The 18,502-nt window shown below is 61.5% G+C and overlaps 9 protein-coding genes across 9 annotated transcripts; 7 read left to right on the forward strand and 2 right to left on the reverse strand.

Moving 5' to 3' along the window:
• Positions 1-206: 206 nt before the first annotated feature.
• Positions 207-2,670, forward strand: RHTO_06878 (CRAL/TRIO domain protein; the record flags this gene model as incomplete). Its single annotated transcript, XM_016420537.1, has 16 exons — positions 207-229; positions 407-639; positions 714-751; positions 813-893; positions 952-1,053; positions 1,109-1,161; positions 1,227-1,348; positions 1,407-1,436; positions 1,567-1,647; positions 1,706-1,776; positions 1,855-1,899; positions 1,969-2,054; positions 2,116-2,138; positions 2,210-2,388; positions 2,453-2,464; positions 2,530-2,670. 16 exons carry the CDS (start codon positions 207-209, stop codon positions 2,668-2,670), a joined length of 1,320 nt encoding a protein of 439 aa, XP_016274938.1.
• A 448-nt stretch (positions 2,671-3,118) lies between these two features.
• Positions 3,119-5,713, forward strand: RHTO_06879 (long chain fatty alcohol oxidase; the record flags this gene model as incomplete). Its single annotated transcript, XM_016420538.1, has 8 exons — positions 3,119-3,236; positions 3,321-3,983; positions 4,042-4,259; positions 4,316-4,708; positions 4,769-4,846; positions 4,913-5,078; positions 5,141-5,556; positions 5,627-5,713. The coding sequence occupies 8 exons, from the start codon at positions 3,119-3,121 to the stop codon at positions 5,711-5,713; spliced, it is 2,139 nt and encodes a 712-aa protein (XP_016274939.1).
• A 270-nt stretch (positions 5,714-5,983) lies between these two features.
• Positions 5,984-6,676, reverse strand: RHTO_06880 (uncharacterized protein; the record flags this gene model as incomplete). The annotated part of the gene is made up of 2 exons (XM_016420539.1): positions 5,984-6,419; positions 6,489-6,676. 2 exons carry the CDS (start codon positions 6,674-6,676, stop codon positions 5,984-5,986), a joined length of 624 nt encoding a protein of 207 aa, XP_016274940.1.
• Positions 6,677-7,289: 613 nt separating this feature from the next.
• On the forward strand, positions 7,290-9,073 carry RHTO_06881 (FAD dependent oxidoreductase; the record flags this gene model as incomplete). Its single annotated transcript, XM_016420540.1, has 8 exons — positions 7,290-7,373; positions 7,473-7,537; positions 7,593-7,984; positions 8,044-8,248; positions 8,307-8,386; positions 8,446-8,506; positions 8,563-8,786; positions 8,841-9,073. The coding sequence occupies 8 exons, from the start codon at positions 7,290-7,292 to the stop codon at positions 9,071-9,073; spliced, it is 1,344 nt and encodes a 447-aa protein (XP_016274941.1).
• Positions 9,074-9,288: 215 nt separating this feature from the next.
• Positions 9,289-10,482, forward strand: RHTO_06882 (nam9 protein, mitochondrial precursor; the record flags this gene model as incomplete). Its single annotated transcript, XM_016420541.1, has 4 exons — positions 9,289-9,342; positions 9,453-9,815; positions 9,876-10,307; positions 10,408-10,482. 4 exons carry the CDS (start codon positions 9,289-9,291, stop codon positions 10,480-10,482), a joined length of 924 nt encoding a protein of 307 aa, XP_016274942.1.
• A 392-nt stretch (positions 10,483-10,874) lies between these two features.
• On the forward strand, positions 10,875-12,550 carry RHTO_06883 (chromatin structure-remodeling complex subunit SFH1; the record flags this gene model as incomplete). The annotated part of the gene is made up of 5 exons (XM_016420542.1): positions 10,875-11,596; positions 11,655-11,770; positions 11,828-12,024; positions 12,082-12,434; positions 12,493-12,550. The coding sequence occupies 5 exons, from the start codon at positions 10,875-10,877 to the stop codon at positions 12,548-12,550; spliced, it is 1,446 nt and encodes a 481-aa protein (XP_016274943.1).
• Positions 12,551-12,896: 346 nt separating this feature from the next.
• Positions 12,897-14,967, forward strand: RHTO_06884 (MFS sugar transporter; the record flags this gene model as incomplete). Its single annotated transcript, XM_016420543.1, has 9 exons — positions 12,897-12,973; positions 13,029-13,043; positions 13,124-13,205; positions 13,275-13,467; positions 13,522-13,979; positions 14,048-14,360; positions 14,426-14,508; positions 14,572-14,627; positions 14,688-14,967. The coding sequence occupies 9 exons, from the start codon at positions 12,897-12,899 to the stop codon at positions 14,965-14,967; spliced, it is 1,557 nt and encodes a 518-aa protein (XP_016274944.1).
• A 220-nt stretch (positions 14,968-15,187) lies between these two features.
• RHTO_06885 (zinc finger, MYND-type domain containing protein) lies at positions 15,188-16,226 on the reverse strand (the record flags this gene model as incomplete). The annotated part of the gene is made up of 5 exons (XM_016420544.1): positions 15,188-15,431; positions 15,530-15,759; positions 15,851-16,009; positions 16,071-16,104; positions 16,177-16,226. 5 exons carry the CDS (start codon positions 16,224-16,226, stop codon positions 15,188-15,190), a joined length of 717 nt encoding a protein of 238 aa, XP_016274945.1.
• A 364-nt stretch (positions 16,227-16,590) lies between these two features.
• Positions 16,591-18,485, forward strand: RHTO_06886 (serine-tRNA ligase; the record flags this gene model as incomplete). The annotated part of the gene is made up of 9 exons (XM_016420545.1): positions 16,591-16,726; positions 16,800-16,878; positions 16,922-17,120; positions 17,177-17,327; positions 17,381-17,574; positions 17,628-17,843; positions 17,901-18,120; positions 18,179-18,318; positions 18,372-18,485. 9 exons carry the CDS (start codon positions 16,591-16,593, stop codon positions 18,483-18,485), a joined length of 1,449 nt encoding a protein of 482 aa, XP_016274946.1.
• Positions 18,486-18,502: the final 17 nt, after the last annotated feature.

The following is an 18,502-nucleotide window of genomic DNA, read 5'->3' on the forward strand; positions in this document are numbered from 1 at the left end:
CAGTGCAGGTTCATTCACGCTTCGCTCGCCTGGAAACGAGAGATGAGGTCGTCGTCGTTGTCGGCGGGAAAGGGGGCGTCGCGAGTTCGCCGGGGCCTCCGCAATTTCCACAGCGGCGAAGTTGGGCGCTCGTCTCCTTCCGCTCGCTCACTCCTCCGTCTGCTGCTTTCTTCGATTCTATACACAGCTAACGAGCATATCCTACAATGCCGGCCACCCCTCTCCCAACGTGCGTCCTCGCTCTCGCTCCTCGCCGCCCGTCATTCTCCCCACATCGGTCTCCTCGTCCTCGCCGCTCGAGCACTCGCGCACGCACGCTATGGGGCTGGCAGCGTCGACAGTGATGCGATGGAGCACCGCGAACCACTCAGAGACTGACCGCCGCCCTCGTTTGTCCCGTTCGCAGCGACGGCGTCGTCGGCAAACTCACCTCTGAGCAGGAGCGCAAGCTCAAAGAGTTCTGGACCGAGTTCTTCAAGCTGATCGACGAGTCGCCGACCGAGGGCAGCGGCGCAAAGTCGGCGGCGATGCAGGAGGCGAGCGACAAGCCTGGAAAGGACATCCCCAAGGACGATGCGGCGAAGGAGCGCATGAAGGCGGAGCAGGAGATGCGGGACGCCAAGCTCGCTTTCATTGAGTGTGAGTGGAGATGCTGGGGGACGGATAACGCGAACCGGGCGAGACTAACGAGACCGTTGTGACCTCGCCGACAGACGGCAGCGTTCGCTTCATGGACGCATACTGGCGCCTCGTGCGTCGTTCCGGCTTGCATCCGCTACCACTATTGTACTGACGAGCCCTGTTGTACGCAGATCGCCATGGACGACCCCGACGGCATCATGCTCCGCTTCCTTCGCGCTCGCAAATGGTCGCCTAGCGCCGGTGTTGCAATGGTGCGCCTCATTCCGCTGCGCTCTCCTAGACCAGCATTGTTGACTCGTACTGTCGTAGCTTGCCGCGTGCGTCAAGTGGCGCATGGGATCGGACGTCGAGAAGATCTTCGAGAAAGGCGAGGAGGGCATGAAGGAGGCCGAGGGTTTCATCAAGCAGATGGTGCGTGCGTGCGACAGTTTACCTGAGTACAGGACTGACGTGGCACGCGACGCAGGAAATTGGCAAGACTTACACGCAAGGAACCGACTACTTCGGTCGTCCCGTCGTGTCAGTTCCGCTTCCCATCTCGTGTTCTTCCTTCGCGATCCACCACTCACCCTGTCGTGACGCAGCTACATCCACGTCGCCAAGCACCGCACATTCGACCAGTCTCCCAAGGCGCTCGAGGATTTCGTTCTGTTCCAGATGGAGAGTATCAGGTGTCTCTTCGCTCCTCCCGTCGACAAGATCAACAGTACGTTCGCTTTGCGCATCCTCGCATAGTGTGTGTGCTGACTGAGAGGACTACGCAGTGGTCTTCGACATGACTGGCTTCGGTATTCGTAACGTGAGCTCCGTCTCTCCGCCTTCCGTACTCTCGCCTCGTGCTGACCGCCTCTCGCTTGGCAGATGGGTCCGTCTCATATCGATGGCTCTCAGCAAGTCGAGCGCTCTGACCAACTCGTCTCACAGATTGGCGCTGCATCCTCTTCATCGTCAAATGCCTCGAAGCGTACTACCCCGAATCGCTCAATGTCATGCTCATTCATAACGGTGCGTCCCCATCAATCCTCACTCAGCCCCGTCGGAAACTGACGCGGCATTCGTGCAGCCCCGTGGGTCTTCCAGGGTATCTGGAAGGTCCTTGCGCCGATGCTTGACCCCGTTGTCCGTAACAAGATTGTGCGCCGCGCTCCCTTGCGTCCGCATCTGCTCTGCCCAGCGCTTGAAACTGACTAGAAAGGGTCTCCGCGTGTTCAGCAAATGACCAAGTCGACCGAAGACCTCGTCCAGCACATCCCCAAGGTGCGCACCCGCCTTCTCTCGTCCGTCGTGCGGGCGCTATCAGGACGCTGACGTTCCCGGTCTTCGCAGGCACACCTCGTCCGCGAACTCGGCGGCACGTCCGAGTGGAAGTGGCAGTACCCGCCTATCGTTCCAGGCGAGAATGCGCCTCAGCAGTGCGTCCGGTTCTTCGCCTTCTTTTCGCCGGCCGCTGCTGATTTTCCTACCTCCATGCAGGGACCGCGAAGGCAGGCAGGCGAGTCTCCACGACCTCTCGCCGCCAAACAAGCGACCTCACTAACCCGGACCTTCTCAACCCTCCCACAGAAAGCACAAGCCGCACGCAACGCGCTCATCGAAGAATACGTCGAGGTGACGCGCCAGTGGATCAAGACGGACGACCCGGCCGTGACGAAGAAGAGGCGGATGATTGTCGACAAGATGCGCGCGCAGTACCATGAGCTTGACCCGTTCATTCGTGGGCGTGGGGCGTACCACCGGAACGGAAACGTGCGTGCGGTCTTCCTGATTGACAGTAGCAGTGTGTACTGACTCGTCGTCGATTCACCCGCAGATCGTCGGAAACGTAAGTTCATCCTTTTCGGGCGAGTCGCCCGCTTCCTCGAGCTTGACTGACGCTTTCGTCCGCAGGGCCTTGTCGTCTTTACCTACCCGTCAAGCAGCGACGAGAAGAGCGAGGGCGAGTGGGAGGTTCGCGGCTACGAGACGTGCCGCGAGTCGTGCTTGCTCCGCGCAAAGGTGACGGAGGAGGAGCTCAAGGCGGGCGTCTGAACGTCCCAGGACCCTTCTCTCCATCTTACGACCCAACAGATGTGTCTGTAGCTGTAGCTATCGCCGTTGTTCCACCTTGTCGAGTCCTGTATTGCCGTTTATTCCGTCCGTCGCCTCTTCGGCCTCCTCGGGAGACTGACCATCGCGGTGGCGACTCCCCTTGGACGCTCGCTGGCCAGGAGAGCGCCAATGCGCCCGGAGAAAGTGGCGACAGAAGTCCAGGAGACTCGGTTCTCTTCGCAACGTCGGCGACTTTGGCAAAGGCGGGGCCTCCCTCTCCTCGCCCTCCTACTCGCTCTCAACTCGCCTTCGCGGGACTCGGGGACAAGCTAGGACACTCGCACACGCTCGACCGAGCATACCCGAGCCAAGCACGCCCAACTCCAACGCCTTGACACCCTCCCGATCCTCACCTTCTCCACACCTGCTCTCGCACTCGCCGCCAGCCATGGTCAATCTCGACATGACGCCAGGCCAGCGGGCTGTCTTGACCGCTGTCGCCGACGCCGCCTTCCAGGCCCACGGGCCAGAGACGGTCAGCGAGATCAAGTCGCTTCTCCCGCCAGGTGCCCCGCAATACCAGCTCGAGAACCGCACGCTCGTTCGCCGCCCTCTATTCGATGCAAGCTGACGTTGTTCGTCGCACACAGTCGAGAGGTTTGTGCGGAGCAAGTTCAGCGACTTGCCTGGGTCGGTCGATGCGCTCGCCCAGCAATTCTGCACCTCGCTCTCGAAGGAGAACGTCGACAAGATCGCCCTCACCCTCTCGCTCCTCTCGACCCGTCCCGGCACCCTCCTCCTCGCCGGCCACGCGACACCCTTCCCCGACTTGACGGTCCAGCAGCGCGAACTCGTCCTCCAGAAGTGGCGCGTCTCGTCCCTCCCGCTCCTCCGCCAGGCCTTCCGCGGCCTCGTCTCGCTCGCCCTCTTCGTCGCCTACAACCTCTACGACGAGGTCCTCTTCGCCATCGGCTATCCCGCTTCGGGCGATGAGAAGCGCTTCGCCGACCCCGACCGCCTGCGCAAGCACTTCCCCTACACCTTCGAGAAGATCGAAGTTCCCTACCAGGTCTTCGACACCGACATGCTTGTCGTCGGATCCGGCGCAGGCGGTGGAGTCGTCGCCTCTGAGCTGTCGAAGAAGGGATGGAACGTCTTTGTCGTCGAGAAGGGCCAGTACGTCAAGCCGGAGGACATGGCTGGCACGCAGCGCGACGGCTTCAAGAGGCTGTACGAGTCTGAGGGCTTGATGGCCACAGAGGACGGCTCGATGAACGTCCTTGCCGGCTCGACCTTTGGCGGCGGAACGGTCGGTGCGTGCTGTTCCTCTCTCCGCAGCTTACTCAGTCCCTCACGTTGTTCCGTGCGCAGTCAACTGGTCCGCCTCGCTCCGCCCTCAGCACTTCCTCCGCGAGCAGTGGGCGAAGGAGCACGGCCTTCCCTACTTCCTCTCGACCGAGTACGCAAAGTCGATCGAATACGTCTGCGACCGCATGGGCGTTTCGGACGAGCACCTCGAGCACAACCGCGCGAACCAGCTTCTCGTCGAGGGATCAAAGAAGCTCGGCTACCCTATCTCGAAGATCCCCGTGCGTTCCCTTCGCCGGCCTTGCGAAAGGCTTCGCTCATGCTCTTCCGCTCACAGCAAAACACCGGCGGCCACGCCCACGCTTGCGGCTACTGCGGCTTCGGCTGCACATACAGCGAGAAGCAGTCCGGCACGGTGACTTGGCTCCGCGACGCCGCCGAGCACGGCGCCAAGTTCATGACCGAGACCTCCGTCGAGCGCCTGCTCTTCGCTGCCTCCCCTTCTTCGGCCCTTCCCACACCCGAGACGCTCGACAAGTACACCCCCTCGTCGAGCCGAAGGCACTGCATCGGCGCGCTCGTCAAGGACAAGAACGGCAACCTTGCTGTGATCCGCGCTAAGCAGTCGACCATCGTCTCGGCGGGTACGATCCACTCGCCTGCGGTGTTGATGCGCAGCGGTCTCAAGAACCCGCGCATTGGCCGCAACCTTCGCTTGCACCCGGTCGTGGTGAGTTGACTTCGCCCTCTCGGTACTTTTGCATGACCCACGCTGATCTTCGTCTGGCAGTTCACGACCGGTCTTTACGATGAGCACATCAGGCCGTGGGAGGGCGCGATCATGACGGCCGTCACTGGCGTGCAGGAGGTCCGTCGCCTTTTCGCTCCTCGCACCGAGCATTCCGCTAATCTCTCGCACTCGTCTCGCACGCAGAACTGGGACGGTTCGCACCACGGCGTCAAGATCGAGGTCATCCAGTCATTCCCTGGAGGACAGGCAGCAGGCTTTATCGGCTGGACGTCGAGCAAGGAGCACAAGAAGACGATGGCGCAGTACGGCAACTTGCTCACGCTCATCTCGATTGCGCGAGACCGTGGCTGTGAGTGCGAGTTTCGTCGTGCTTGGGCGAACGTCGAGCTGACCTTCTCACCCTCGTTGTAGCGGGCCGCGTCTTCCTTGACTCGGAGGGCAAACCTAGGATGGACTACACCGTCAACTCCTACGACAGCAACTCCCTTGTGCGGGGCACGATCGCCGCCGCCGAGATCCACCTCGTGAACGGCGCCAAACGCATCACGACCGCCCAAGTCGACGTCGAGGACTACGTCCCTGCTCCGGGTCACCAGTACCTCGCCGACCCCAAGTGGAAGGAGTGGGTTGCGAAGATTGAAAAGGCGGGTGTGTACCCTGGACGGTGCGCGATTGGGAGCGCACACCAGATGGGCTCGTGCCAGATGGGAGCGAAGCCTTCGACGAGCGTCGTCGACCCGCGTGGAAGGGTTTGGGGAACGGATGGCCTCTACGTCGCGGACGCTTCGGTGTTCCCGACCGCGTCGGGCGTGAACCCGATGATCACGGTGCGTTCGAGCCGACCCTTCTCTCGCCTCTCGTCCTCGAGCTGACGTCCCGCCCACCTCGCTAACGCAGAACATGTCGCTCTCGCACTCGATCGCGCGGTTCATCGACGAAGACGCGCGCGAAGCCGTCTCTCAGCCCGTCCAGGCGCAGCTCTAAGCTGCCCTCCTTAACGACCTTTCGCTCCCTCCTCCTTACTCTCGGTTTCTCTCTCGCTCTCGCTGTTGTTTCCCGGTCTGTATCGCTCATTAGTGCCAAATTATGAAGTGGTTCTTTACAGAGCTGAGCGAGGGGGAACGAAAGTGCACTGCGAGAGAGAGAGAGAGTATGGACTGTACAGCTTGCCAAGCGAGAGAAAGCGCGCTAGACGAGGGAAAGAGCGGAGGGGGAGCCAAGGCTGACCGAACGCGACGCTGCCTTGCCTCGATCCTAGACCATGGTCGTCGCAGGTTGCTGGGTCGGCGCGGCGGCGGCGGTTCCCATGTTTCCTCCTCCACCGACGACGGGCGCATTCTTGGCCTCGGTCGTCATCGCATCGTGGCGGGTTCCTCCCATCGTCGTCGAGTCGTAAGCGATCGGCTGAGTCCACGCCTGCGAGCCCTTGTTGCGGTGGCCAAAGATGGCGAAGGTGAGGAGGAAGGCGAGGAGGAGGGTGAGGTCGACCCAAGTCAACCACGCAAACGCCTGAGTCGCCTTGCCCGTGCCCGAGATGGTGCTCGTCCAGCCCCACCAGACCCAGCCGAACCCGCTCGAGAGGGCGCCGGCGCCGCCGACGAAGAGGCACCAGAGGACGAAGACGAGGACCAGCTCGACGAGGATCGACGAGAGGACGTGCGTCGAGTTGCGGCGGTGGAAGAGGAAGTGGCTGTGCGCGCGCGGGAGGCGAGAGATGGTCAGCTCAGTTCGAAGAGGGCGAGGGCACGTGAAAACTCACAGGACGGGAAGGGAGAGGAGGAGGATGACGGATGCGGCGATGAGCTCGGCTCCGGCGGGGTCGTACCACTCAAAGGTGGACTGGAGCTTGGCGGTGTAGGCGCAGGCGAGGACGAAGGTGAGGAGGGCGGTTCCCGTTGCGATTGCTACGAGGAGGGTGTGGACGAGCGCCCAGGTTGAGAACGCCATGGTTGCGGGCAGTCGCAGGTGGTACGGTCGAGAGTGCAGCGAGTTGTGCAAGTGAGCAGGAAGCGTACGACGGAGAGAGTGAGCTTGTGAGAGAGTGAAGGTGGAAGAGAAGCGAAGAGGACGACGCGGGAAGGGGAGCCACGGGGTCCGAGAGCGATCTCGCTCCAGCTCGAGAGCTTCCAAGCACCGCCTCGCTCTGCCCCCATTCAATCTGGGAAACGAGCGCACGAGCACCGCCCAGCCTCAGCTCTTCCCTCTTGCCCTCCGCCTGCTGACCCTGGTGCGCGCTGTTCCTGTGCAAAGAGAGAGCACCGCCTGAAACTGCCCTGTCGTGGCAAGTGAGCGGCAAGAATGCGCAATCAGAGACCCACTCGCCCGGGAGGGTCACCAGGTCAAGGGCAGCGCGACAAAGTGGGTCTGCGTGCCAAGAAGAGCCGAAAATGGCTGAGCGAACCCCGTTCTGGTCCTGCTCGAGTGCTGTACACGCAAGGCTGTGCTCGTGCGGCCCGCCCAGCTACAACGACGACTCGAGTGGCTGGAGGACGAGAGCCAGGCTGAGCGGAGGAGGAGGCGACTCCAGGACCACCCGCTGTGACCTGCTCACACTCGCTCAATGGCGCGACTGCTGCGCAAGAAGTACAGCTACCTCCCTCCAGAAGGCACAGTCGACCACCTCGTCGTCGGCGCAGGCGTCGTCGTGCGTCTCTCGCTCCTTCCCCACCTCCAACCGATGAAGTTGGACGAGGCAGACGTGGCTTCCTGCTGGCTCGTGCTGACTGTGACACGAGCACGATAGGGTCTCGCTGTTGCTGAGCGACTCGTCAAGGCCTTTCCCGGGCGCAGCACCTTTGTAGTCGAGCGGTTCGTCCACTTCCTCCCCGTCGGGTGTCCTCGCTGACCCGTCCTCTTCGCGCAGACACGGCCAAGTAGGCCAAGAGACCTCTTCCCGAAACAGCGAAGTCATCCACTCAGGGATCTACTACCCCCCTCACTCGCTCAAGACCGCCCTGTGCATCCGCGGGCGCGACTTGATCTATCAGCGATGCGAGCAGTACGGGATTGGGTGCAAGAACACGGGCAAACTCGTGCTGGCGACGAGTAAGGAGCAGATGGGGTACTTGAAGGCGCTGCATGAGAAGGCGGGAAAGTTGAGGGAGTTGGGAGTTGGGGACGTGCCGCTCGAGTGGTTGAGCGGCGAGCGGGTGCGCGAGTTGGAGCCTGATGTGGGCGAGAGGGTCGTCGGGGCGCTGTTGAGTCCCAAGACGGGCATCGTGTCGAGCCACGAGTTGATGGAGAACCTCGAGAAGGGTGCGTCCCGTCCTCCGTCCCTTCGCTTCCACCTGTGCTGACCTCCTCCCCGCGCACAGAAATCACCGACAGCGAGACGGGCGAACTGGTCTACGGCACGCGGGTCGTACGGATAGACCGGGCGGAACCGAGCGGAGGAGGCAAGCGAGGAGACGGGAGCGAGGACGGCTGGGTCGTGCAGACTTTGACGGAGGACGGCGGCGGCGGAGAGGGCGAACGGACGGCGGTGTTGGCCAAGTCGGTCATCAATGCGGCTGGGTTGAAGTGAGTCGGATCCCTTCCATCGCTTGTAGAAGCGGGACTGACGAGGACTTCGGCGCAGCGCGCACCACATCCTCAACCAGATTCTGCCGCAGGAGCAACGACTACAGCTGCACTTTGCCAAGGGCTCCTACTTCTCATGTGCGATCGCGTCCCCTTCGCCTCACCAAGCGTCCTTCGCTGACATCCTCTTTGAGCAGATCGCGGTCCCGGCGTGAGCAACGTCCGACACCTTCTGTACCCTTGTCCCGAGGAGAATGTGTGCGTCCGCCCCACCCAATCCCTTTGCTTACGCGCTGAACTCGCCAACGATCCAGCTCCCTCTCCGGCCTCGGCACTCACCTAACCCTCAACATGGACGGCGAGATCCGTTTCGGTCCCGACGTCGAATGGCTCTCTCCGCCCTTGGATGAAGAAGGGGAAGACGTGCCGGACTTTTGGGAGACGAGGATGGCGGTGACGAATGAGAGGATGGAGTTGGCGATTGAAGAGGTGAGGAAGTTTTTGCCGGGCGTCAAGTCGGAGGGGTTCGCTCCTGACTGTGCGTGAAGTTCCTCCCTACTCTCTTTATCGTTGTTGAGACGGGCGTGCGCAGACTCGGGCATCCGCCCCAAACTCTCCAAGAAGGGCGAAACAGCCGTCGACTTCTCCATCACCCACCCCCGACCAGGGTTCATCTCGCTGCAGGGCATCGAGTCGCCTGGACTGACGTCGTCGCTGGCTATTGCGGAGAGGGTCGAGGTGATGGTGCGTGAGGAGGTGCATGGGTTGGGACGCGGGAGGGGGCAGAATGTGAGCGAGCGGGGACGGCTAGAGTCGTGGGCGTAGAGCTTGAATAGTATCGTATTCGCATTGCATCAGTCATGAGCACACAGGACTTGGTTGAGGTGATGTCGAAACTTGGCGACAGGAGGAGCGCGAGCAGCTCGACCTCCGCACCTTCCTCGCATTGCGCTCTCACGGCCTCTGTGGCCTGCTTGCTCACTCTGCTGGACCGCTAGACCGCCTTCACACTCGCCTGACACCCTCACCGAACCGCCACGATGGGCCACAAGCTCAAGAACCCCGTCGGCACCTTGCGAGGACTGCCGCGAATGGTGCGTCCCGCCCGCTCGTCGCGGGTGTGCGATGAGGGCGCAAAATGTCCCGCGTAGTGCACAGGCTGACCTGCGAGGCGTCTGTCCGCTCGCCGCGTCGTCTCTCGCAGAGCTGGCACCCGAAGAACCTCTTCAACCTGTACATGCGGACATACGGGCCTTCGAACGCCGACACGCGGTTCCAAAAGAGCGCGTTGACGATGTTTGCGCAAAAGTGGAAGGCCAAGAAGCTCGCGCGGGCGTATCACGGCGACTGGATCCCCGAGACCAAGTTCAAGCGGCACTTCCTCCCCGACGAACTCCCGCCCATCATTGGCAAGCCAGGCGAGGAGAAGGTCCCCCTTGCCAGCTTGATGTTCTCAGAGATTGAGAAGCGCCTCGATACGGTCATCTTCCGGAGCTGCCTTGCCCAGTCGGTCTACGGCGCAAGGCATCTCGTCCTGGCGGGCAAGGTCAGGGTGAACGGGGAAAAGGTGCGTTGCGAGCCAAAGATGGCGGACAAGCGAATGTGCTGACGGAGTCCGCTCGCACAGTGGAAAGATCCCAACTATCGGATGCAGCCTGGCGACCTGATCTCTGTCGACCCTCAGCACATCGTCACGCTCCGACCAGGCAACCCTTGGAAGCCGGAGACGCTCCGCCGCGCAGACGAGTCGGACGACCTGGATGAGGCGGAACCTGCGCCAGAACCCTCCGCCGACGCTTCAGCCGAATCCTCCGCTGATGCCTCGACTTCCGACGCATCAGCAGCAGCTCCTGCACCCTCCACCTCCGCCAAGCCCTCGAAACCCCTCAAGTTCAACCTCCCCGACTACGCCGCCCCCTTCCTCTTCGTCCCTCCTTACCTCGAAGTCAGCTGGACGACCTGCTCCATCGTCTACCTCCGGCATCCGACCGCCCGGCCTGGAGTCAGCGAGATTCCGACGCCGTACGAGGCAGATGGCGAGGTTATGCGGTTGACATGGGTGCGTTCACCGCTTTCCTTTGCGCAGGAATCGCCTGCCGTCTTCTCCTGCCGCTCTCGCTATTTGTGCAGTTGCTGACACGCTTCGTCCCGCGCCGCAGGAGTACTACCTTGGGCTCGGCAGGAAGGGCGACAAGCGACCGGCGTCGCAGTTTGGCAAGCGTCTCGGAGCATGAGCAGGACGGAGGGAGAAGAGGGGTTGTCCCCTGGTTCTCTCGCTCGCATCTCGCCAGGCAGCTGGCTCGCAATCACACTGTTCTTATACTCTCACTGCTATCGTGCAGCTCAGCGAGAAGAGCGCGCTTCTCGTGGACTTTCACTTGCCCTTCCCTCGCTGCGTGAGGTTGTCCTCCTCGACGTTGACCTTGATTCGCTTCCGCGCTCGCTGCAACCCTCGCCTTGCTCTGGAGATTGTGCTGGACCTGTGCATAGACGGTGAACGACGGTCCGACGCCCTCATCCCTTGATCACCCTCGCTCACCACCCCTCTCCTCCCTCCCATCCTCAACTCGCCCAAACACGCTCGCGCTCGCGACAGCGCATCTCGTACGGTCGACTGAGCCCTCCGATGGCCCAGTACGGCTACCAGCAGCCCAGCATGAGCGCGCACGCCGGCGCTCTCGAGGCAGGGAGTCCGTTCGCATCTGGGTCGGGGTCGGCAACCCCTCTCGGTGGCTCGACTCGCTCTGGGCGCGTCGTGAAACCCGTCCAACCCTATACCGCGCCCGTACAACCTCCGCGCGGCTCGACCTCAAGAGCCAAGTCCGGCCTCAACCCACTCAAGGGCGCACCGGCAGGTCCACCTCCTCCGCCGCAGCGACACCCGCTCAGCCTCGCACCTTCCGCCGTGCCGCCCATGACGCGCATCACGGGTCGCGGGAACGAGGGGAAGCAGAGCATGTTCACGACGTATCCGGCGCGGATGAGGCTCGGGACGTCGAGTTTGATGCAGCCGAACGCGTTCGCTGGGACGAGCGGAGGGACGCCGACAGGCGCGAACGTGACGGGGACTACGACGCCGGTGACGGGAGGCAAGCGGAGTCGGACGGCGATCAACTATGCCGAGCTCGAGACGCTCGACGACCTCGACGAGGATGGCGACGCCGGGCGGAATAAGCGCGGCGGGAGTGGGACGCCGGCAGCGATTGCGGCGAAGAAGGCTCCGGCAGCAGCACCGACACCACCGCCAAAGCCAGACGTCTGGGGCGACGGGAAGAGCTACCTCGGCGCGCTTCCTCCAGGCAACCTCGTCCAGGTTCAGCCCGCAAAGGCGACAAAGCATGTCTCTGCGTGAGTCGGCCTTCCAACATCTTCATTTATTCGCTGCTGACGAGCCTCCGAATCGCAGAACGGAGGAGCAGCTCGAGGAGTATGCGGAACGACCAGCTGCTCTTGTGCCGGTCCAGATAGACTTGGACGTCGATACATTCAAGATACGAGACACCTTTGTCTGGAACGCTCTCGGTGCGTACAACCCTGTGCAATCTCGTCCCGACGTTTGCTGACGCGCCTCTCTCGCAGAACGGCATATCACGCCCGCCGCTTTTGCCCGCGTCTTCTGCGACGACCTCGACCTCGATACCCAGACATACGCAAAGGAGGTTGAGCGACAGATTGCGGAACAGGTGGAGGAGCAGGCTGGACTGGCGCTGTATCCGCTGAGAAGCGAGGAGGAAGAGGCGGAGATGGTGGAGAAGGACTTGCGGGTGATTATCAACGTGCGTTCCCCTCCTTTCAGACCCGCTTGCGCACAACTGACTGGTCATTATCCGCAGCTCGACGTCCAGATCGGCACCCTTCGACTGCAAGACAAGCTCGAATGGGACCTTTCGTCCTCGCTCACGCCCGAACTCTTCGCCGCCTCCCTCTGCCGCGACCTCTCACTCTCGTCCAACGCCGCACCCCTGATCGCCCACGCGCTCCACGAAGAGCTAATCCGCCTCAAGCGGAGCTGTCTCGAAATCGGCTTGTTGAACGAGAACGACACGAACAAGGGCAGGAGGGGCGCCAAGATGCTCGAGGGCGTTTGGCGGGACTGGAACGAGGCGCAGAACTTTGGGCCGAAGGTGGAAAGGCTCACGCTGGACGAGCTGGACAAGGTCGAGCAGGAAAGGGAGAGGGCGAACAGGTGCGTCCTCGGTCGTCCACTCTCTTCGCGTCGGACTGACGCTCCTCCCTCTCGCCAGACGAGCAAAACGGGACCGTGTAGGCGTCGCAAGGAATGCGCCGCGTCCCAAGCGGTAGTGACACTGCAACCACAGCGTGCTGTTTCCGCAACCTTTTCCCTGGGCGAACGGGGCTCCCTTCCTCCCCCGCTCAAGTCGCTCGCGGAAGAGACGGTCTCCTTTGCATTCGCTGTTCACTGCTGTCGTCTGCGAGCTGGCGCTGCGCATCTCCCAAGCTGACACTCGCGCGAGAAAGCGGGCCGCTGTCGTCCGCGCCGACTCCGCCTGCCGACGAGCTCGCGCTTCATCAGTTGTGCTTCGTTGAGTCGCCCTCGCTCTTCTGGCTCACTGGTGTACTGCACTGCTGCATTGGGCTCTCCTTCTGACTGCTTGAGCGTGTCGAGCGCGCCCGCTGCGTCCCCGCCATGCACCGTCCATCGAAGTATGCCGTGCAGGTCTTCTTATCCACCTGCTTCGCCTCGCTCGCGGCCGGGTTATTTGGGTGCGTTCGTCTTGTCTGTGATTCGCTGAAGCGCCGGCTGACCCGCATCTTGCAGCTTCGACACGGGCAGGTGAGCCTCCTCTTCCGCTCCTCCTTCTTCTTTATCCGTGGAAGCCCGTCTTTCAGCTTGACTGACCGCTTCCAATGCAGCATCGGTGCTATCACAGAGATGTCGACGTTTGAGGACGAATTCGGAGTCCTCTCGCCCTTCATACGAGGATTGACAGTCTCGGTGCGTTCCAGCTTCTTTTCAGTACCCAGCTCTCCGCCCTTACAACCAGCTTATGCTTCCTCTTCGCAGATCATCCTCTTGCCGTCCGCCTTGTCAGGCATGCTCGCGGGAAACGTCTCGGACAAAATCAGCCGGAAGAAGAGCATCTCGCTCGGTGCAGCCATCTTCGCCGCCGGCTCCGCACTCAGCGCTGGCGCGAAAGGCTCGCTCGTCATGCTCATCGTCGCAAGATGTATCGCGGGAACGGGCGAAGGCTTGTTCCGTGAGTTCAGACGGTCTTCTGCGACTGACCGCTGCTGACCTCGCTTCCACATAGTCGGCTGCCTCGGCGTGTACCTCACCGAGATCTCGCCCCGACACATGCGGTCCCACATGCTCCTCATCAACCAGCTTATGACGAGCGGCGCCATCGCAGCAGGCTTCTTCATCTGCTACGGCTCGGCCAACATCACCAACTCGATGGGCTGGCGCTTCCCCTTCATCCTCCAGACCATCACCGCGACCATCCTGGCGGTTGGCGCGCCGTTCCTTCCGTACTCGGCACGGTGGCTCATCTCGCAAGGTCGTCGAGACGAAGCTCTCGCCGTCCTCGACCGGCTCGTCGACCCGAAGGACATCGAAGAACGCCGCGAGCTGCTCGCCATCCCGCCAGCAGCCGTACGGAACCGTTCGCAAATCGCCGCGCTCAAGGACATCTGGGCGCCTGGAGTTCGAGGACGAACCACGCTTGGCGCTATCCTCCAGGTCTTCCAGCAGCTCAGCGGTATCGACTTTGTGCGTGCTGCTTAACGACTCTGATCTCTCGTGCCGGGAGCGCATTTCTGACGTCTCGCGCTTCACAGGTCCTCTTCTACGCCCCGCTCCTCTTCCAGCAAGCCGGTCTCGATCCGAGCACCAGCTCCTTCATCGCTTCCGGCTGCACCGGTCTCGTCCTCGTCGCCTGCGTCTTCGCCGGCACATTCTACATCGAGAAAGTTGGCCGACGGAAGATTTGGATGGTCGGCGGAACGGGCACGTCCGTCTGCCTCTTCACCCTAGGCTTCTTGTACGCGACGGGAGCGGCGCATACCCCGGTTGGCAAGTATGCGGCGATCATCTTCATCGAGCTCTTTGCTGTTTGCTTCACGAGCAGCTGGAGCTTGATCACAAAGCTCTGTGCGTCTCGCACGATTTCTCCACCACTTGGCCAAACTCGCTTGCGAATCCTCTCCTTTCCTCAGACGCCGCCGAGATTCAGCCTATGCGCACTCGCGCTGCCGCGACGTCGACTGGCCAAGCTGTCAACCAGGCAGTAAACTTCGTCGTGCGTTGCGAAAGGGCTCTTTTCGCTCAAACGAATCACTCGCTGACGTCTCGACTTCTACAGGTCGCCATCTCGGGCCCCGCTTTCCTCGCTCGATCCAGCTCCGGTCCTTACTTCTTGTATGCCTTCGCCCAAACACTCTTTCTCCTCGACCCGCTACTCACGCTCCTCTCGCACAGCTACGGCGGCTGCACCGCGCTCGGCGTCATCTTCGCCATGTTCTTCATGCACGAAGTGCGCGGCAAGTCGCTCGAGTCGATCGACACGACCTTCGAAGGCTCCGCGCTCGCGACATCCTGGCCTAAGGTCTTCCAGGCTGCTCGCCTCACCGAAGCGAGGTTGCGCAAGAACAGCAGGTCGCAGTCGACGAATTTGCCGGGCGAGACCAGGGCGGAGATCAGGGAGCACATACAGATGGAGACGATTGGGGAGAACTCGGTGTTCGAGGAGGAAGAGTAGATGTCGGCAATGCCGCTGGAGATAGACTAGAGACTTGGTTCCGCTCCCTTTCGTTCTAGACATGATTCTGTATCTGTAGACTCGTCATCCGATGCGTCTTTCAGTACAGCTTCCAGCTCCATGGCGAGGGCGAGGAGTCCGACAAAGTTGCGATTCCAAGAAGAAAGGATCCAGCAGTTCAGCGTAGCGCTCCTCCTCCAATCTCATTCATCGCGGCACACTACACGAACGCCTTCCGGGACACGGACACAACAGGGTGCAGTCCAATGAAGTCACGCCCTTCCGGGAACTGCCCGCAGGCAGAAGGGAGGCAATCCCAACCGGGAAGAGGTGCGCTGCGCGGCGAGATGGCCAGGTCGAAGCAATCGCGGATGAAGTCGGCAGTGGTGGCCTCGGAAAGCCACACAGCGTCGTTGTCGAGAAATTGAAGGACTTCCTGGTAGGCGTGCCACATCTGCGAGGGACTGTAGGAGGCCGGACGGTCCGCCTTGTGTGCGACCCAGTGCAGTTCAAAAAGTGTGATGAGTTTGTGGCGAAGCAGCCATAAGGAAGGCGGTCGAACCCTTCGCCACCATCGAGCTCGACACCATCGAGGAACGGCATCAGCAGGTTCCAGTCAAAAGAACCGATTCCGTCGTATGTCGGTGGAGCTTCGGCGTCTGGATGCGCTGCATAGAAGTGGTAGGCGCGGAAGCGACGCGTGATGATGAGGATCTGCTGACTCTGCATATCGTTGGCTGCATGGTATGCGAGCGCGGCTGGGTGCTTCTCGGTGATGCAGTCGATGATGTTCTGAACAACATGCGTGAGAGATGTTAGCCCTGGCCGTCGCAAAGGACGGAATCGCGCGACTTGCCTCTGGCGAGCGGGTATCGCCTGCGACCGCTTGAAAAGCTTGGGCGATCGACTTGCGGGTGCCGGTGTCGTCCAACCAAGCAATCGGCTTGTGCTTGTAGGCCTTGGTCTCTGCGGCCTCTTCAGGCGTGAGGAGCGGGAGAGCGATGGGCGACTTTCCACAGACGCGCTTGTGAGCTGGCCAGACCTGCGCGCGCGGTACGAATGTGTCAGCGCACTCATCGAGAGTAAGTGACGAAGCCACTCACGAGCTTCTGGCATTCCGGCGAGCAGAAGAAGAGGCTGCATCCGGTTCCATCGAGTCCTCCTGAGACCGCGCAACGACTGCAAGACGAGCGCGTCGCCTTCCCGCACACGCAACACTGCCCAGACGCTGCCGGAGAAGCAGAAGCAGCGGTGGACATGGTAGGCGAGTGCGTCGAGGCGGAAAGCGTGAGGAGGTCGAGGCGTGGAGGCGGTTGACGGGAGGTGAGCAGACCTTGTTAACAGCGCTACCCGAGACGAATGGACTCCAGTAAGCAGCAGAAGGCTGAACCAAGCGGAACGGAGCGCGTGGTCCACAGTCAACTTCGAGGTCGAGTCTCGCGGAGGAGCTCTGCCAGTTCCAACTCGCTCGCGCACGGCTTTGCGCGTTCGTAGACTGCTCGCTAGACTTCAGTAGCTCCGTACAACCCGGCCAAGCTACCCTCAGCCGCACCGCTTGTCCATTGGCCCCTCGAACCCTCATCACTTTCCTCGACCTTTCCACCTCGAAACTAGCCATCCGCCATGGGTATCGATTTGCAGCTCCTCCAGAATGACAAGGGCGGCGACTTTGAGGGCGTGTGCGCGTCGCAGAAGAAGCGCTTCGCTTCCGAGGAGCTCGTGCACGAGGTTCTCGCGATGTACAAGGAGTGGACGAAGAGTGCGTTCTCTCGCGCGGGAATAGGTTGCAAACGGCGCAAAAAGACTGATGAGCCTCTCTTGACGCTCTGCAGCCCAATTCGACACCCAGCAGTTGCAGAAGGAGGTCAACAAGATCCAGAAGGACATCGGCGCCTGCATGAAGGCGAGTCGGTAGCCTCCCAGAGCTTTTTCCGGCCCAGCTGACCGTTCATAGCCAACAGGACATGAAGGACGCGGCGAAGAAGGAGGAAGCGAGCAAGAAGGTTGAGGAGCTCAAGGCGCAGAAGGCAGACATGGACGCCAAGATTGTCGGTCTTCGGGCGCAGGCGGTTGAGCAGGAGACGGCAATGCGCAGGAAGGGCAACACGATCGGCAACATTGTTCACGAAAGTGTGCCGGTCAGCGACAACGAGGTGAGCGCGAATGCCCCGCCGACAGCTTCCTTTCGGTGACCCGCTTCTCTTCGCAGGACAACAACAAGGTTGAGCGGACGTTCTACCCGAAGGACGCGAACGGCGACTCGGCACCTCCTGTCAAGGGAGCCGGTTTGACCATGAAGGAGGGCGTTCTTTCGCACCACGAAGTCATGTACCGGTTGGGCATGCTCGAGATGGAGCGAGGTGAATGTCTCTCGTGTATCCACTGCATCGCAAGCTCACCGCGTCATACACAGGCACCAAGGTCGCTGGCCACCGCGGCTACTACCTCGTCGGTGATGGTGTCGACCTCAACCAGGCGCTTATCACCTACGGCCTCGACTTCCTGCGCAGCAAGGAGTACAAGAAGGTCCAGCCTCCCTTCTTCATGAACAAGGCGATGATGGGCAAGACGGCGCAGCTCGAGGAGTTTGACGAGGCGCTGTACAAGGTGCGCGCCACGCTTCTTCCGCTTTAAGCGCTGCTAACGTTGTGTCTGCGCAGCTTGAGGGCTCGAACGAGGAAACGGAGAAGTACCTCATCGCGACGTCTGAGCAGCCCATCTCGGCCATGCACGCCGACGAGTGGTTCGAGAAGCCGTCCGAGCAGCTCCCGATCAAGTACGCCGGTTACTCGACCTGCTTCCGTAAGGAGGCCGGCTCGTCTGGTCGCGATGTCCTCGGTGTCTTCCGTGTCCATCAATTCGAGAAGGTTGAGCAGGTATGTCCGGAGGACCAACGCAAGCGCGAGTCGAGGCTGACCTTGCTTCCCTCGCAGTTCTGCATTACCGACCCGTCCTCTTCCTGGGAGATTTTCGACCAGATGATCGCCAACTCTGAAGAGTTCTACCAGTCCCTCGGCCTCCCCTACCAGCTCATCTCTATCGTCTCTGGCGCGCTCAACAACGCCGCTGCGAAGAAGTACGACCTCGAGGCCTGGTTCCCTCACCAGGGCGAGTACAAGGAGCTCGTCTCCGTCTCGAACTGCACGGACTACCGTGAGTTTACCCCTTGTGCGTGTCGAAGACGCCGCTGACGCACTTGGCGACTTCACAGAGTCCCGCAGCCTCGAGGTCCGCTGCGGAATCAAGAAGCAGGGCGACACGCGCAAGGTCTACGTCCACATGCTCAACGGCACTCTCTGCGCCACCGAGCGAGCATTGTGCTGCATCGTCGAGAACTACCAGACTCCCGAGGTGCGTTTGCTCGCTTGGACCTTGACCCGGGACTAACTTTCCTCGTTCCGCAGGGTGTCATGATCCCCGAGCCTATGCAGAAGTACATGCAGGGCAGAACATTCCTCCCGTATGTGCGCGAGCTCCCGACTACAGCGGCGCAGAAGCCGGCGAAGCAAAAGCACTGAGCGAGTGCGCGGGTTCC

Source organism: Rhodotorula toruloides (genome assembly GCF_000320785.1).
Source record: "Rhodotorula toruloides NP11 unplaced genomic scaffold Scaffold5, whole genome shotgun sequence".
Taxonomy (NCBI): Eukaryota; Fungi; Basidiomycota; class Microbotryomycetes; order Sporidiobolales; family Sporidiobolaceae; genus Rhodotorula; species Rhodotorula toruloides.